The following is a 19,355-nucleotide window of genomic DNA, read 5'->3' as shown; positions in this document are numbered from 1 at the left end:
AAGTTAACCTAAAAAATTTTAATTTTCTCCTTGGTTCTCAAAATCATAAGGGGTTTGTAAAACCTTGGGGGAACCGTTTTCTTCATTACAACTGCGACTTTATTAGATTTCAACTTAGTTATCTTGGTAGGTATCATTACCAAGTTTTGGTTTGATAATTTTGAATAAATTGAGCATTGGGTAGATTGTTATAAATAAATAATATATTTGTAATATCCCAATGAGTAGAAAAATTAGATTTTCTGACGTTTCGTGACTCAGTGTAAGCCACTTCTTCAGAGAATAAATAACCAAATTAACAATAATCCAAGTTTAAATAGTACAACGGAACAATCCAAGAATAATTAGGTGATCAATCAAAAACAGGTCTGAATAAATCAATGTCACGTCATCTCATTGCGGTCAAAGTGATTCATAAGTGACATGTATGTAATTTTTGTTTGTATGTGTCCACTGTAAAGGATGAAAAATGTGTGACCTTTGTAATGACAAAGGATAGAGTTAATTTGTAATGTAATGGTGTGAAATTGTAAATAATATTAGACTGGTTGACTAGGATAGATAGTCCAAAATCAGAAAATCTAATTTTTCTACTCATTGGGATATTACAAATATATTATTTATTCATATTATCTTGGGTTATATAGAATAGATAGATTTTGGCTGGCTCTTGGGGTCCAAGGTCCTCTTTTCGTCCCGTTTGAAACTCATTAGTTAAGTGTACCTGGAATTGTGTTGATGTTCATACTGAGACTCGAACCCAATATCTTTCGTTTTGAACGTCTTATGCAATATCCACTGTAATGTTACAGCTACATCCAACTGATCACTTTCGAGTAAGATGAAATGCTCAACCTAGATTTGACTGCTAGTTACAACTCATCTTTTCTGTATCATCCCAATGTTATTTTTAAGAATGTATTGGCTAATTATTCTGTTCTCGCATTTTAAGGCGTGTATTGAACGTGAATGTTATCCTTCTCCACTGAACTATTTCAATTTTCCGAAGTCATGTTGCACGTAAGTCTGCAAAGTTATTGTAATCATAGTTTCTTGTTTGGCTTAATTTTCCAAGAATATTGGATACTCTGAATAGATAAGCACATAGAATAAGATGCTTCAAATATCAAACCAAGTCGTAGGATGTAATATCTGCTTAAAAATTATTTCACATTTTTGATCAATAATTCCGATTATATCACCAATTTTAACTAAAAAAACCTTCCAAAATCCTCAAGAATAACAACCAAAATCTTTAATGGGTCAGTGTTATTCAGCATATTACTGTGTTTTGATATCATTATCATTCTTGAATTCTTTGCATTCTACATAGTGAATACAAGATTTATGATACCTATATTATTTTCGGCAAATAGAATAGTATAATTATTTCTAAAGTGTTTGTTCAGACGTGTATTCATTCAAAAAGGATTTCAACCAGTTTCATCAATTCTAATGATAATCATACTTTTACAATTGATTGATCATTGAGTATTGACCAGTGTCACTCATGTCGAGTCCTTAGTGTTGATCGGATTTTATTGATGAAGTTGTAATGTGGCCACATCGCATACTATTTTGATATATAGGGTGGTAGTTGACGAGAAACCCTGAACCCAAGTTTCGTGCTATTTAGCACTCATGAACAAGGTTTACCTGTAGTTTTGAAGAGACTGATGCTCTCTAGCGGGTTTCGACCTCGTATCACTCTACAGCAGGTCAGCGGCAGCTTGAATTGATCTATGTCAGCGTCTCTGATCGTGAATCTGGGTGACTCGGGATTGAATTTGCCAGGCGTCTGACTAGTGCTAAGTAGTACGATAATTATACTAACTTGGTCACTTCAGTATCTTTCAGCTTAGTTAATTTTTTGTGTAACTATCCACTGGGTATCCGAGATTCTTTGCTTCCTTCGTCTGAAAATCTTCAACACTCACATATACATTCATACACACCTACAACAGCTATTGTTCTGTTTTATTTTTACTATCAATATTTTAGATCAGTTAACGAAGTGATCTGTCATGGAATACCGGATATGCGACCTTTACAAAATGGTGATATTTTGAATAGTAAGTTTTTAAAATGTCTCATAATTTGTTGTTTGCTGATTAGTCCTTTTATTGTGGTTTTTATTTGGATATACCTTCTGCAATTCTCCATCCACTGTCAATATTAATATGTTTACCATATTTGGATTGTTTACCAATAGTGCTATATCTTACTGGGAACATCAGTTCTTTGAAGCTTGTGTAGGCACCTTACAAACGAGTACCAATCAGCATGAAATTTAGACTCCAAGGGTTTCTACCCGATTATCCTAATCCATTTCGCATCAAATATACTACGTTATGATCTAAAAGTTCAGTTAAACTTGTGGCCATATATTAACTTACAGCCTTCAATCAGCACTAAAATTTCGATTATATATATGATATAATATCAGCAACAGTAAAAAAGATTAGGTCTGAAAAAAGTACAAGGCAATTTCGAAGCTCATAGACTACAGTCAGTCAGATCAATTGATTGTACTCGTCAATTCAAAACTGACAATATACGTTTCTAGATTCTTTTGAATACTTAAGATACAGTTAGATAACTGAGACAGCTATGAACTTTAATACCAACCATCATATCTTTTCTTAACCAAATCTGAGTATTCATGACACTTCTTTCTACTTAAATGTTTACAACAATAATTCACAAGCATGGTAAGCAGAGATGGATAGTGGCTAGCAGTGGAATCCAGTTTGACGCGCGTTTCGTCCTATTTGGGACTCGTCAGCTGGATGTACCTGCATCTCAGAGTTGATGTTCACTCTGGGACTCGAACCCAGTACCCTCGCTTCAAACGCCATCGCGTTATCCACTCGGCCACAGAGTCCTGATAGCCACTTGCTTGTGCGATGGGGTGAAGTTTAAATTCATTCAGTATTGTTTGTTTGAATCTTCCCATGCTTGTGAATTAAGGCTATATTGAGGCAATACGCACAGTATGCACATATGCCAATTAGAGACTGACCAGTTGCAGTCCTAACAAATCGATGGGAAGATTCAAACAAACAATACTGAATGAGTTTACAACAATAGTTTCAATAAAATTCCAGTATAATTTTAATTTCGATAGTGTAATAAGACGAAGATTATCTGAACTATTAGCGCAATATATTTCGAACAATCTGATCACACATATACTTGTTAAGAACATTTATATATAAAAATAAAAGGTCAACTAGACTGGAAATGAGGGGTAAGAGGAGATAGGGATAATAACAATAAAATAATGTGAAAACAATTTAAAACCTAATCACTCTGGGTAACAAACTAATTTTACCAGGGTAGGTTTAAGGTGAGAACAAACTGTTTTTGAATACACAAAGGGGGTTTGAATTTTCGTATGGCTAAGGCCTCAATAAACCTTAGTATACGCCCTTTTACACTTTTATACAACACCACAAAAGCCGAGTTAAGATCAATCTCATGTTATCCTGTTTACATAAATTCAACATCCAAATATGATTGGTTTAACGTAGTATAGATTTTGATATGATTGTTAAAAAACACTATATATTTCTTTGATGATTTTGATTATTTCCCTGAAGAAGTCCAGACAAGTTAGCTGAATGAAACGTTGGAATTATTTAAATTTCAATCGCTGAGACTATTTCAAATGTAATTTTTCACATATAACGAATCTTATGGCCTGTTTCGATTATATGTTTGGCAATAGAGGATGATGGATGTTTATCATCTACTCTTATTGGGTCATTTGATTTTATTTAAGTCTGCAACCATTTCGGTACATGTTCACACATCCTAATTTTGAGATCACGATTGCTCCTCCCTATGTATGTGTGACCACACACACATTTAAATAGGTAAATACAGTGGGATGTGACACAATCGTTTTCATGTCTTCTAGATTTTGAGTAAAGCATGAGCCTCGTTCTTTCTTTGATTATGACCTTCGCTGCACAATACGCTTTGTGGATGACTGATTTAAGCCTTTGTTTCAATAAAAAGCTATTTGAACCACCTCTAAATGGTAAGGTTATGTAGACAGGCTTTTTCTCCACCAAGGCTACAGTGGGTCTCACTGTACCATGAACTTCCCATCTATTGATAAATTTAGGTGGATAACCATTCCCCATTAATGTCTTGTTTAACAACTTAACATCATCATCAATAGCGTCGTTTGTGCAAATACGATCAAGCCTGTTAAATAGGCACCTTATCAAACTCTTTATTGATAATATTTCTTAAAACCTATGGATTCGGAATATCCTCATTTATATGGACTACCTAAAATTCATAAATCAAATATTCCTTTACGCCCAATTTTATCAATGTGCCGATCACCTACACATAACCTAGCTAAATGGCTAACAAAATTGCTGGATCCTATTCGAAGACGTGTATGTAAGTATTCTCTGAAAGATTCTTTTGAATTGGTCGATCATTTAGGTGATATTAATATCAAGGGAAAGACAATGTGCTCATTTAATGTGAATTCCTTATTCACAAATGTACTTTAAAAAAACTATCGACAAATTATGTGACTATATATCTTCAAACAACCCTAAATTACCTATTCCTTTAAATATTCTTAAAGATTTATTACTTTTATGTACGGACAATGTTCAGTTCACTTTTGAAGGCGAATACTTTCGCCAGATTGATGGGGTTGCTATGGGTAGTCCGTTAGGACCATTGTTAGCAGATGTGTTTATGGCACATGATGAAAATCTGTCTGAAGGCTTAATCGAAAACGTGTCACTTCATAAGAGATATGTGGACGATATCTTAGTTATCTGTGAAAGAAAGGATAATATGAACTGCTTATTGAATAAACTTAACACTATTCAAAACCACATCAGTCTCTCATGCGAAGAGGAGAAGAACGACCGACTTCCCTTCCTAGATATACTTCTAAGCAGACGAGAAGATGGCTCAATCAAACGATCCATTTTCCGAAAACCGACGTGGACGGGTCAATACCTTAGTTACTATAGTTATTGCCCTATGCAATACAAACGGGGTTTGATAAGGTGCCTATTTAACAGGCTTGATCGTGCATAGAGATTTGTTTTATTCACTCCCACAATGGTTTCATTCATTCACATGAACTGTGACCACTTTAAATATCAGATATTTTATTCGGTTGTTAAAATACAGTGAAATTCCTTATACTACAATTTGGACGGACATCCTAGATTTTTTGTATTTTTCACCAACATATCGTTCATCCAAATTCGTGAGTAACAACTTCTTTTTAGCCGAATGATCAAGTTCCTCATGATATCTGACCCTCAATTTTCTATTGACTTATTATGGTACTTGAGGGAATTTGCCATGATGCAGTCTACTGTACTTCACCCGATGTATTCAGATTGTTTACATTCGAGAGTGTACGTAGAGCAATGCTTATTTATGATTTTTGTCCCTTTTCTCTTGACTATAATGCTTCCTCAACTCTGTTCCTTACCTTATCAAAAATTCTAAGATATATTTTAAACATTACCTTCAATGTTATGGAAACTAACTACATGATTAAGTTATGCTTAAAACCTGCAAATAAGGCACTATTATTGTTAAGATACATGAAATACATTATAAACCTCAATTCATTAGGTGCTTACGACATCTGTGTTCGTATACTATTAATAAAGAATGCTTGCTAAAGTAGATATGCACAAAAGTTATTTACTACAACTTATGAAAAGCTATGACAGCATTTGAGTAGAAACTCCGAAATAGTAATGAAGAGGGTCAAAAATGGAAACTGTTATAGTAAGATAAATGTCCAACGAATACAACAGAGTTGGAAGTAACTTGTAAGTATTAATTAGATGCGATTATGATGAACAATTTGCACATTATCAACTTATATAAATGTTTAGACACATTTCACAATTAATACGCACAATTTAATAGTTGAATTCATGAGTCGATTACAGCTAGACCACAATGGAAAACCTGGGAGTACTGATAACAATACTCATAACAATATACACTCAAAAGTTATTATAATTGAAACTGGTTACTGAATATCAGTCAGTAGTTATTTACTTGTCTATTCGAAAACAAACATTGGTACAAGGGGCACCAAATACATTTGCTCCACACAAGGACGATGAGATTATGAAGATGTAGGTAATGTAAAGTGTGTGCGATAAAAAGAAGAACAACAACGAACAGAAACTGGTGTATGATAGTGAAATAATAATAACAATAATGGGAGAAATAGTTCAGTTAGCAAAAATACAAACAGAAATAGTTCTCCTCGACAGTGCGCATCTACGATCCCGCCTCGCGAGATTCGAACCCAGGACCTACCAGTCTTGCGCGCAAACGCTTAACCTCGAGAACCACTGAGCCGGGATCGTGGATGCCTGCTGCTCAGAAGTCCCACAGTAGGGCGAAACGACCGTCCAGTGCTTCCAGGTTTTCCATGGTGGTCTAGCTTCAATTGATTCATGATCTCAACTATTTAAATTACTACAATATCCACAAAACCCCTTCTAATAGAAATAATTCTTTCAGTTAAAGAAGTTACGTCCACTTTTATAAGAAGAAAAGTAAAAAATGCTACGGCAGGATCGCCACTGGTTTCTATTCATAGCCATGTCTGACAAAGTCTCTAGCCACTGTATCTCACCATCTCTAGGACCCCAACCAGGGAGTCCACACGATGCTGAACCTCCGCATTAATAACATAGTCGCCATTTAATGAAAGTATTTTTTTTGGAAACAACAAAGATTGAAAAACGTCGCTTAACATCCTCAACTCGTAGTGACCAGGTCTCATAGGCAAACAGCCAATCTACTCTCACTGATGTTAGTAAACTTCTTAGACACACCCTTCAATAGACAATCCCAGAGAACAGTCCTGTCAAACAAATCGGGGGTGGCTATAATGTTAAAAGGCACTACGATTGTTGACCTGTAATAATTATGACTAGGTTCTAACATTTGGCGGAATGTGAAGATGTGATCAATACATCCTCGATCAGAACAAAAACCAGCCTGCTCCTTGTGAGTCAATTTTTCACGGGTCTCGAACGATCTTTGAAGTATGACTGCAGCCAATAGTTTGGATGCGATTGGAAGTAGACTTATCCCCCGATATTTGTTGTAGAAATCACGTGAACCGTTTTTAAATATAGGGACAACTATCGACTCATTCCACGATGTTGGAACACTCTTTAATTGCCAGACATTTTTTAACAACTCGTTCAGTTCCTTAACCAGAAAGTTGCCACCATCTTTAAAAAGGGTCGGAGGTAAGTCATCCTAGCCTGGTGATTCGTTGCGCTTCAAGAGTTGGAGCTCATTGCCGACTTCCACCTCGTTAGGTGGATCAGTCGTTAGAGGCCATGAAGGGCAGAACAGTCTGATCGATGTCGTCGGGGTAGACCCGACCGTTGCTGCTACCTTGACGTGGTGGTCGGGCTTGCCTATCGTGATGAATCAATCGAGCTATACTGGCTGGAACAATCGTTCCTCAAGGTCCTACCATGCCAGGCAGGTCGGTTGAAGAGCAGTGAGACTAAAAGCAGCAAACCCAAGGTCCGAAGGCGAAGTCGTACTGCTGACTGTACAGAGGTGTGATGGCAGTAAGGTGTTTCCTTCAGACAACCAGCATGACAGCGATGCTGCCTTCCCACAAGGAGGGGTGGGGTTAGAAAAGGTCGACCCTAAAAATGCACACCTCGCCTTATCCCACGGATATCCGTCTCCGGCGGTAAGGTCCTTTGAAGAACGGAGCTAACACAAAAACTACCCACAAAAAGGTCGTGTGTGACCGACCTCAAGCAGTTGTCCCTTGGGCGCTGCGGTCACGCTCTCAGGTCATTAAGACCACTTCTAACCCAATTTCCTTTTCAGGCACCCCTAGAAGAACCCTTCCACGGTGTGGGCAACCGGGAAGTGATAACTGCCCTCATACCTCTAACAGCACTGTATTCATAATCAATCTCCTTCTTCAATTCCTACTATTCCTTCTACCTTGACTTTCAACACTAAACTTCCTGTTCCGGTTTCCTCCTCAAGTGTCACCATGGCCAACGATTCTAGTGCGCGAAACGCTGTCCCAGGTCTACTAAAACCTCGCTCCAAACTACACATTGGAGCCTTCAACGTACGTACCCTATGCCAAATCGGTCAACAGGCCTCCTTAGCTAAAACTCTAGAATCTCGTACCATTGATGTATGCTGTGTCTCCGAAACACGCATACAGGATCCCAGTGTGGTCATTCACTTGACCTCACCTCGCCAAAATGGACAGCCGACGAAATACACCCTCCGTGTATCTGGCGACCCGTTGGCTAGTTCTCGCGGACTTGCAGGTGTAGGCATAGCACTAAGTACAAGGGCAGAACAGGCACTACTAGAATGGATCCCCGTTAACAGTCGCCTGTGTGCTGTCCGGCTAAATGGCTCCGTAAGAACTCGGAAGGATAGGGACACACGTCGTTGCCTTTTCGTCGTTTCTGCCTACGCTCCCACTGACTGCAGCCATGATGAAGTAAAAGATGACTTTTACAGAAAACTCTCTGAGCTTCTTCAGAAAGCTAAGCGCTCAAACATAGTAGTCGTAGCGGGTGACTTTAATGCCCAGGTAGGCAGCTTAAATCAAACAGAAAGACATTTAGGTGGGTGTTTTAGTATTCCGGCTCAACGAACCGATAATGGTGATCGTCTGCTGCAACTATGCTCAGACAATCGTTTATTTTTAGCAAGCACTAATTTTAAGCATAAGGAGGGACATCGTCTAACATGGCGACCACCTGCACCAAACCAACGATGGACTCAAATAGACCATATTGTCATCAGTCATCGTTGGAGAGGCTCAATAGAAGATTGTCGCTCGTATTGGAATACTTGTTTAGACTCTGATCACGCTTTAATACGAGCGCGCATTTGTCTGCGCCTCAATGGACGCAGGAAAAGTACACTAAGAAGACCCATTAGGATTGAACTGGAGGACGAGAAAGCCAAATGCGAATTCCAGAAACAACTGAGTTCACATCTAGGCAGTTCTGTAAACGAGACTGACCCAGATGCTGCTTGGAAAGACACGAACAGCTGTGGAAACAGCAGTAACATCTATTCGTTATTTAAACCATAAGGCTCCAAAAAACCAGTGGATTTCTTCTAAGTCTATTTCACTGATGGATTCGCGTAAAATTATCCCATCAGGCTCTGAACACGACGAAGAGCGTAAAGAAATTAGGTCTAGGTTAACTAAAAGTCTAAGGAACGATCGTGAGCAGTGGTGGGCAACGAAAGCAAAAGAGATGGAAAAGGCAGCGGCTGTAGGCAACGCCAGGCAACTATTCAGACTAATAAAAGAAATCGGAATTAAGAAGTCAAGTGTAAGTGAGACAATCTCGGAAAAAAACGGAAGCCTCATCTGCTCTCAACCCAAACGTTTAGAACGATGGGCGGAACACTTTAAGCAGCAGTTTAGCTGGCCTTCAGCTACTGCACAACTACCCACTATTCCCAGAAAACCTGAATGGAACATTGAAGTAGGCCCCCCGACCCTACTTGAAGTTCAAAAGGCTATAAGTAATCTGAAACGAGGAAGAGCAGCTGGTCCAGATGGATTGGCTCCAGAGGTTTTTAAATATGATGGTCCAATTTTAGCGATTAGGTTGACTAATATTCTGGCTAAAATCTGGGAGTTGGACGTAATCCCATCTGACTGGTCACAATCTCTGATTGTCCCAATACATAAGAAGAGGCCAAAATCATCCTGTGATAACCATAGAGCGATTAGTCTGACTAACATAGTATCTAAAATACTAGCCTCAATAATTATCGGGCGCCTAACTAAGACTCGCGAACTACATACACGAGAAAATCAGGCTGGCTTCAGATCTGATCGTGGCTGTGTCGACCACATATTCACCATATTCGTCAGATTTCAGAACACAGGCATGCTTATCGGCGTCCGACAATGATAGTTTTTCTTGACTTGAAAGCAGCATTTGACTCTGTAGACCGAGAGGTTCTGTGGCAGTGTCTGTCATTGAAAGGTGTACCTGAGAAGTACATAAACCTTGTGAAGGCTCTTTACTCGAACACTATTAGTCGAGTGAGAGCTTATGGCGAACTGTCATCTGATTTTACAACCTCAAGTGGTGTCCGACAAGGCTGTCCACTATCTCCATTTTTGTTTAACTTCATTATAGACCTACTGCTGGAAATAACACTCTCGTCGATTGAATTTTCAGGAATTGATCTTCTACCAGGAGGTTCACTTATCGACTTAGAATACGCAGATGACATAGTCCTGTTTGGTGAAGACGCTGGCAAAATGCAGAGTCTTCTGTTAGAACTGAGTAATAATGCCAGGATGTTTGGGATGCGTTTCTCCCCATCCAAATGTAAATTGTTACTCCAGGACTGGCCTGTGTCAACACCTGAACTAAGGATAGGGAGTGAAGCAGTCGAACGCGTGGACAACTTCACTTATCTTGGAAGTCTGATCAGCCCTAATGGGTTGGTGTCTGACGAAATCTCAGCATGGATTCAAAAAGCTCGTTTAGCTTTTGCCAGCTTACGTCACCTATGGCGAAGACGAGATATCCGTCTATCAATTAAGGGACGAGTATACTGCGCAGCAGTTCGTTCTGTTCTACTTTACGGCTGTGAAACGTGGCCATTAAGAGTAGAAGATACTCGTAGGTTACTAGTATTTGACCACAGATGCCTCAGAAATATTGCTCGCATCTGCTGGGATAACCGGGTAAGTAATAGTGAGGTTAGACGCAGGGTATTAGGGAATGATGGTAAATCAGTTGATGAGGTCATGAATCTTCATCGACTGAGATGGTTAGGCCACGTGTTACATATGCCTGAACACCGATTACCACGACGCGCAATGCTGACTAGTGTAGGGGATGGTTGGAAGAGAGTTAGGTGCGGCCAAAACAAAACGTGGCATCAGTGCTTGAAGTCACTAACTTCTAGTCTGAGCCATGTTGGCAGATGCAGACTACCTGGTTGGGGTCCGCGTGACTATCGTAACCAATGGTTGGAGACTCCGTGTGACATGGCTCAGAATCGATCATAATTGCGCAGGTGTATACACTCTTTGTCTTCCCTTAAACCTTCAGATTAGAACTGCTTCATAACTTTCTCCCCTCCTATACTATATCCTTATATACAACCTTTCTTTTATATATTACCACCACTCAATTAACTACTTCTATGAATTTGGTGTTCATCTTGTTGTGCTAACGAGGTATGGTAACTTGGACCGATGCATATATGTTCCTGGTCCTACGTTGTAGCTGACTGACTGACTGACGTCGGGGTAGAAGATCAGTTGAATTGCGCTTCGAAAAACTGCTCATCGTCCAAGACGTTGGTGGATATTATTGATCGGCATTTCATCAGCTTCACAGATTGTGTCGCCCACACTAGACTTCTTACTGATGGTGACTTGGATGATTTGAAAGAGCTTCTGCCAATCACCAAAAGCGACTGCTGTCTACAAATTGTTAGCACACTTCTACCTCCTGGTTTCTCAGTTCTTATGCAAGCTTTGCCCAATTTCATCACATGACAATCTTCGTTTATGGTCAAAATCGCAATCACCTGGGGTAGACCAATATGTTTCCACGTGTTGTAAGGAGCCTGAAGAAACACAGTGCTTATAAGCGTGGTGTTAATCGAAGCCGCAGGCAACTTTACTAACCATTTTCATGGCGTCATGCTACTGCAGCCAATGCTCACCTATACATTTCGGTGGGCTGATAGCTAGTCTTGTACATAGCTCGGTTTGATATTTAGTTGCAACAGGAGCTGCAACCAATTCACTGACATCAATCTGTTCAGGGCGATGAATATGTTGGCCACTGAAACGTTAGATCAGGTTAGCTCAAAAAGGTCATAATCAGAGTTCGTGTAAGTACTCCAGAAGAGGCGGCAGTCTTGTACACAACCATACCGACTGTAACTGATCGCAACAATTAACGTGAGTCCAGATTTGAGATGCAAAGGGAGGATGGCAGTTAGCACATTGGCGATGACTGTACTAATAGTTAGTGCTAACAAGAAACAGGTTGTTATCTGAGAAAAGTTGCAGTAGACGGTCACTGTTATCCGAACTGCGACCAACAAGTACACATCGGTCACGTAAACAGCTCTCTTTTGTGCAATTTGTTTCCCCAGGATCCTGGAACTTCTATGTACCACTGATTTGGAATCAGGGTTTTGTAACTCTTCTCGGTAATTCTTCCATACCCACCAACCCAATTAAGACGGCAGACATTCGCTTTTCATCCTCTCAATTTCGTAAACTGCATCCTCGCTATAAGAAGTCAGTGTTTGTACACACAAACCCATGGTATACGCATGTTGTGTTATATAATATACATGAGGAATTTGGAAAAAAGTTACAGAATGTCAACAAACTAAATACTTTATGTGTATTTGGTTTGATATCTTATATGTATTTACAACACTGCAGTCATTACATCTAATTCTTTAGACATATTTTTGTTGTTCCTCTTTGGGTATCACATTCTTGTCTTTCATTAATGTCGAGCTATGTGCATCATTTGTGCGATGTAACTTCATATCACGTTTGTTTCAAATACTTTCAATTTTTTCTCTTGGATTCCAGACATAAAATTGACTCAGTTTGTTTATCATCTCAATACTGAGTGCCAAGATGAAAATATTAAATTAAATTAAATCATAATACAGAATTACTAGAAGTATAATTAATTAATTAATTAGTTACTATAAGTATAATTAAAACGAAAGCAAAGCGAAATCGAAACACCTACCAAGTATGTTTTCACTAACAGTCAATTATCGCCTTGTACCGTGGATAGACCAGGAAAAAATGCAGTAATTTGAAGTACATTTCATACCAAACAACTCATAACCACATTATAAACAAAATCGACATTTGAATACGCTTGAACTATTATACTTTTTTAGTATATATATATATATATATATATATATATAAGCATAATTACTGGATACCCTATTTTAGTAAGATTATGTGATCAAATCTTTATAAAAATTCTTATTTAAGATGTTTATTTTGATATATAAAAATACTTCTTTCTAGTTGATATCACCACATACCACAATGGATTTCATGGTGATGTGAATGAGACAGTGTTTGTAGGTCAGCCAGATGATCGTTCAGTTAATCTAGTGAAAAATGCTTACAAATGTTTGGTTAGATCTATGGATGCTGGTAAGTTTATTGGCTTTTTTGTTTTGGTTGCCTTAATTACACATCGTTTTACTATATATAGAGTAAAACATCTTATGGCTTCTGTATTAATGTTAACTAGGTTCAAGAACCAACTTTGAGCATAAAGAGAGATGTCTTCTAAGAAGAAAACTCCCACAATCGACTCAACTGTAGACGTAAATAGACCACATCGGCATCAATCATCGTTGAGGTTTTTTAGAAGATTGTCGCTGATGCTAGATCACTTGTTTAGATTCAAATCTTGTTCTAGTACAAGTACGTGTTTGTCTGCATCATACTGGACGTAGAAGAGCCTCAACGAGAAGACCCCTTGACGTTTAACTCAATGATAAAAAAAACCCAAGAATTTATTTCGGAAACAACTAGAGAGGGAGTTACTCAATTGTCAAAGTGATATCCAGACAGCCATGAAAACAGCAATACTACCTACGAACGACTACAATCAATAAGTTAGGAGATACTAGTGGATTCCAGTAGCGTCTAGTGAACTAGTAGATGCTCAGAAACTCATCCCGTTAGGCTCCGGACAAGATGAGTAGCGAAGGAAAATTAAAAATAGACTGGCAAAAAGTTTACGCAATGATCATAAGTTGCTAAAGCAAAAGTGTTGTAAGAGATGATGACGATGAGCACCAGTAGACAAGTTTCCAGTTATATTCAAAAAGTGAGTACTAAAGCTCCGAAATTTAATGACAATATTTCTGAAAAAGTTGCAACGATGACCCACTTTTCACCCAGGAGACTGGAACGATGGACAGAACACTTTGAAGTGTAGTTTAACTGCTCCCCAACTACTCTTCAGTTCCTTACTTTTACCAAGCAATCTGAATGGTATATCAACATGAGCCGCTTGGGGGTTACGAGACTAGCTTAGGATCCGAATATAGCGTTCAGTTAGCAAGACTTATCAGAACACTTGATGAATGTAGAAATTTTCATCGGTTTTAAATGATTAATGACTCTTGAAATTATATAAATATTTTATAGGTATTAATTTAGTCTACTTAATCTTTCATATTTTAATCTCAACATTTTAGTTTTTCCAGGTGTTAAATATCGTGAAATGGGAGATATAATTTCAAAAAATGCTTCACTTGGTGGATTTTCTGTTGTCAAGACTTATTCAGGTCATGGAATACATCGGTTATTTCATTGTCCTCCAAATATTCTTCACTATTCACGTAAATTCATTTTATCAAAAAAACAAAACATTTTCACTGTTTTATATATAAAGTATATTTGTAAATCCATTATAACTGAGTAAGAATAGGTGCTTATTTTCGCTCTATTCATGAGGATGGATTGATTCATAAATTATCACTAATGTATAGATATTAGAAAGTGTATTAAGATATCAGTTTTGTCATTCCATTAACCATTGACATACACTGATCGCTTAATTTCATTAGATGAGTATTGAATCAGATGAAGGAAAAAAGTGTGTTTTACCTTTTTTCTTTAAAAAAATAAGTTACAAAACATACACAACCACAAAACTAATTAATATCATACAAGAAAAACGATTTCTGTTCAATGAAAATTCTGGAAATGTCAAATGGTCATAAATTGTTTATTTTTGTGATACATCGTTAACATGTCGTTGTAGTTCATAGTACTACTGATTAAATCCCAATGAAGTTGTAGTAGTGATACTGTAGTGAACAAGAACACGTGTGAGAACAATCGAATGTATTTGAGCACAAAATTACAGAATATCTCACTGAAATCTGACAACCATACAGTAAACAGTTAATCTGCAATCTATCAAACAATTGTCTCAATCTTGACCGTTTCTTCTGCAAATATCAATCTATCGTCTACGACTATTATTGTACATTCATTTTCATATCGATTCCGCCCGGTTCCCGTTCTCTCCTTATCGATCTTCTACTGAAATACATTCAGCGCCCGACCATCGTTATATACTACTTATGTGGATATAAGTAACCCACACCACAATACGACGATCCTAATTACTATGTTCAATTTTATGTATTTATAATTTTCGGTTAAGGTTTTGGGTATTTTTGTTGTTTTATTCGTTATCAAATTTTTGTCATCTCCTTGGCAGACACATCTTCGACGTCTGTTGAATTGTCATTCTCCGTGTAAGAGCATACTTCGTTTTAAAGATACTAAGTATTTTGATGTTAATCTACAGAGATTTCTGCATACCGATATTACGCTTGCTCTTACACTAATTGCACCTCCGGAAAACGTTTAAGACAGAAGATAGTGAAAATAGAATAAATATTATGTAATAAATATAGAGTTTGATTGTGTACTGCAAGGTTCACGCAGCAATAACAATCACATTGGTACAGATGTGTCAGTATGTACCTAGATATGATGTAACTCACTAGTTTCAGAAGTTCTCAACTTGGCTCAGAATGGATAAGCTAATAACGGCCGTCCTTCTGTAAGTTTCTTGATAAAAGTAAAAGGAACGTCTCTTATTAAAAGAATTCTTCACGGTTATATTTTTAAAGACCGATTTACTTTTCCGTTTTCTGATATTTTCTCATTCACTCATTGATATTTATTTGTTTATTTCGCCTATCCATCTTGTTTCTTTCATCTCGTCGTGCTAGTATCATATTTTTGAAAAATCATTCATTTTACCACCGGGTTATATTATTTAGAAGCTTGATTTGTTTTTCAGTATTTATAACAACTTAAAATAGGATGTAAGGTTTATGTCGTGAAATTAGTGACAATATTTGTAGTCAGTGATAAAGAGTATATTGAATCTTGGATAAATGTGTCAACCAGTTCAAATAGTCACATTCTAATTCAGTATATCGACAGGATATAAATAATCTGGAAATCGAAACGAGTCAAAGTACTATTTGTAACATCAATACTGAAAAGCATTGAACATAGGAAATATAGTTCAAAATGAACTGACGTGGTATCAAATTCGAACCTACTAACTGTGTAGTTTAAAGTCGTGTGTTTTCGAATATCTAAATCACCACTTCAGTAACCTTTGGAAAAACCAAAATTGTTAGGCTTATATATATATATATATATATATATATATATATATATATATATATATATCGGTTACAAATGATGTGTAAAATTGAAATACAATAACTCATTCAGTAGTCGTCTAGACCTTTCAATCTCAAGTGTGTTTTTGCAACAGTCTCAAAATTGCTCAAAAACTTCCGTTTAACATAAAGCAACTATTGCTTGACGAGTTGAGTATTTCGGTATGCATATGATTTATTGGCATCAACCATCTGTTTGATTGTATAGACTACTGATCATCTGAATACAATCCTATTATTACAGGTTCTTGTTCTCATTGTTAGTTCATGATTTTAACTAAAGTGAATGGGCCAAGTATTAAATTCATATTGTTGAAAACAGTACTTAAATTGTCGTACAAAACTTCGTTTAGATTCACTTATATTGTAGTATAATTAAATATTTCGACTGTTTTTTTTGAATACGTTTTAAAGGTAATAAGGCAGTCGGTGTCATGAAACCAGGACATTGTTTCACCATTGAACCAATGATAAATCAAGGCGATTGGCGTGATGAATTATGGCCAGACAATTGGACTGCAGTAACTGCGGATGGTTTAAGATCAGCTCAATTCGAACATACTATGGTTATTTTAAAACCAGAATTAGCCGCATCAAATGGAATGCCAATTGAAGTATTAACTAAACGTCATATCAAAGGTAGTGATCCATTAAATGGATGTAAATTCAATAAAGAAGATACTTTACATTTTGAACGTTATGGTAGACCTTATTTTGTAGATCAATTGTACAAATTAGGTTTAAATACTGATTGTACAGTGCTTAAAGATGTATCTAAAAATTGAACAATTTATAAAACTTCCAAAATCTTAAAAAAATCCAACTTCTTTTCTTACTAAGCGAATGCTTTTACACTTTTTGTGTACGAATTATCTGAGTAGAGAAAAGGGACGGTATTCAAAGATAATACTTCTAGTTTTATGATATTGATTCTTATTTCATTTCTACTATTACAGTATTAAGCTAATACTCGATAATCTATAATAAGACTTTAATATTATGTATTTATACTGACTAAGGTAGCCGTAACAGTAATGTTATTGATTTTAGAATTTGATGGCCATTCTAGGCTACACGATAATACAGATTGATAGATAACAAAGAAGCTACAGGACATGCATTACATTCAGTCAGTCATAGACAACATAGAATCTAGAATATATCTGCACCAGTCCATGTTTCCACACTGCAATACCAAATTTAAACGAAACTATCAAGATAAATACCGAAACATTATTACCATCAGTGGTTGTAAAAAAGATTATATATAAAGAATATAACTCATGAAGAAAGGAATTATTCGTAGGATGGAAAGTGAAGAGTAATTCTGAATTTCAGGGTATAAGAGAAAACAAAGAGTGCACACATCTGAAACACATGACACAATGTCTCCAATCATTCATAACCTCAAATAAACAGTCTATACATATATCAATACGGTTCAGACATACAATCAATGACTTCATGCTGTGATGACAAATATTAGTTTGGTTCTCTTTATGTTTTTCCCAACACACTGCATCCAACATTATGCGTCGACGTAAGTGGTTGTTGAAGCTACGTGATGAATATGCCAATCAGTTCAATTGATGGAGACTTGATACTTCGTCAACTGACTTGCCATGTATGTCTAGTGCTTTACGTCTAATATCAACACTGATTATCCTATGGTATTAACATTAGTGAGTAATTCTTCTAAGGTATTTGTGATTAAATACTAGTAACCTATGAATATACTGTACCTTTATAAAGGCGATATTTTTCTGAAATCCCAGGTCTTCCGAAATGGCTCAGTTTTTTCAGTTTAGTGAGCATCATTTCATAACGTAGAATGTGTGCTATTCAGATATATAAAGATATATGAGTATAATCTCTGTAGTGAATATAAATTAACAAAAGTCTTTTATTACTAAGTAACATGCATAACTGAACTTTGTTTTGCTTCTCTGTACTAATCAATAAAATAATTTGCTTAACAATTGAACTAAGACTTTTATTATACTTTTGTTTAAAATATATGACCTAAATTAGAAGTATTTAAGTCATGTATGGCATGGTTTCAACCATACCTATGTTTGTTTTATGTATAGTTAATTAGATGTGAAAAAGAACAAAATCTGTCTTCTATTTTTAGAATCATTTACGTACAACTGCTTATGGTTTTATATAGGTGATATATATATATATATATATATATATATCGGTATATACTTCAAAATCTTTGAAAGCTGTGGATGACGGTTCTCCGGCAGTTGTGCCTTGGGCCCTGCGGTCACGTTCTCAATTCACTAAGATCACCATCAACTCAGTTTCATATTCAGGTCATTTGTCAGCCGGAAGTGACAACTGCTGTCGCACATCTAGCAGCACCTGATATCATCATGTACACAGAAAAATTCATCCTTCACCTCTTAATAATCCTCCTATCTTCACGACTCAGCATTCTCGCATATCTCCGTCATCACGCGTAATCAATGCTAATTATTTGAGTTCACAAAATGTTATTCCTGGTCTCCTGAAATCACGCTCTAAACCACATTTTGTGGCTTACGATGTTCGAACATCGTTTCTGGTAGAAGGACAGGCTTTTTTTAGCTAGGTTTCTAGAATTCCGTTCTGTCTGTGAATCCTGCTTTTTTGAAACGTGTAAAAAGGCTCCAAGTTCAGTCATTCATTCGATCTCGAGTCGAAAAGAAAAAAACGGTGATTTACTCTGCGTATCTGGTGTTCCTACTACCACTTCCTGTAACCTCACTGGTGTAAAAGTAGTATAGCAACAATCCTACAACCAATTTCGATTATGGTTAATTTTCCTTAAGCCCTTTTATTAACTTAACAGAAAATGTTATTTGAACAGTAACAATTCACACATTATTTGTACTGTTATGATCACTAAAGCACATGACAGACCCTAGCTAAAATGTTGATTGCTTAAATTTCGCTCGATGATTCATCATCTCCATATATATATGTACTCAAATCCTATTATTAGCTTTTACCTTGTTGCGCCCTTATACAATATATAAATTTACCTATGTAATTGCTCG

General features: G+C 36.7%; 1 protein-coding gene across 2 annotated transcripts in view; it reads left to right on the top strand.

Moving 5' to 3' along the window:
* Smp_142010.1 (methionyl aminopeptidase 1 (M24 family)) overlaps positions 1-19,355 on the top strand; it is a gene marked incomplete at both ends in the record, with an annotated part of 31,104 nt that overhangs the window by 4,804 nt on the left and 6,945 nt on the right. For both annotated transcript variants that reach the window (XM_018798158.1, XM_018798159.1), the window contains 5 exons: positions 953-1,020; positions 2,002-2,072; positions 13,100-13,231; positions 14,290-14,433; positions 16,723-17,061. In XM_018798158.1, coding sequence (XP_018653127.1) covers positions 953-1,020; positions 2,002-2,072; positions 13,100-13,231; positions 14,290-14,433; positions 16,723-17,061 — 754 coding nt within the window. The remainder of the gene's footprint in view (positions 1-952; positions 1,021-2,001; positions 2,073-13,099; positions 13,232-14,289; positions 14,434-16,722; positions 17,062-19,355) is intronic.

Source organism: Schistosoma mansoni, chromosome 6, assembly GCF_000237925.1.
Source record: "Schistosoma mansoni strain Puerto Rico chromosome 6, complete genome".
In the NCBI taxonomy this organism is placed as follows: Eukaryota; Metazoa; Platyhelminthes; class Trematoda; order Strigeidida; family Schistosomatidae; genus Schistosoma; species Schistosoma mansoni.
The sequence above is the reverse complement of the archived record's forward strand: the minus strand, read 5'-3'. Positions and strand labels throughout refer to the sequence as shown.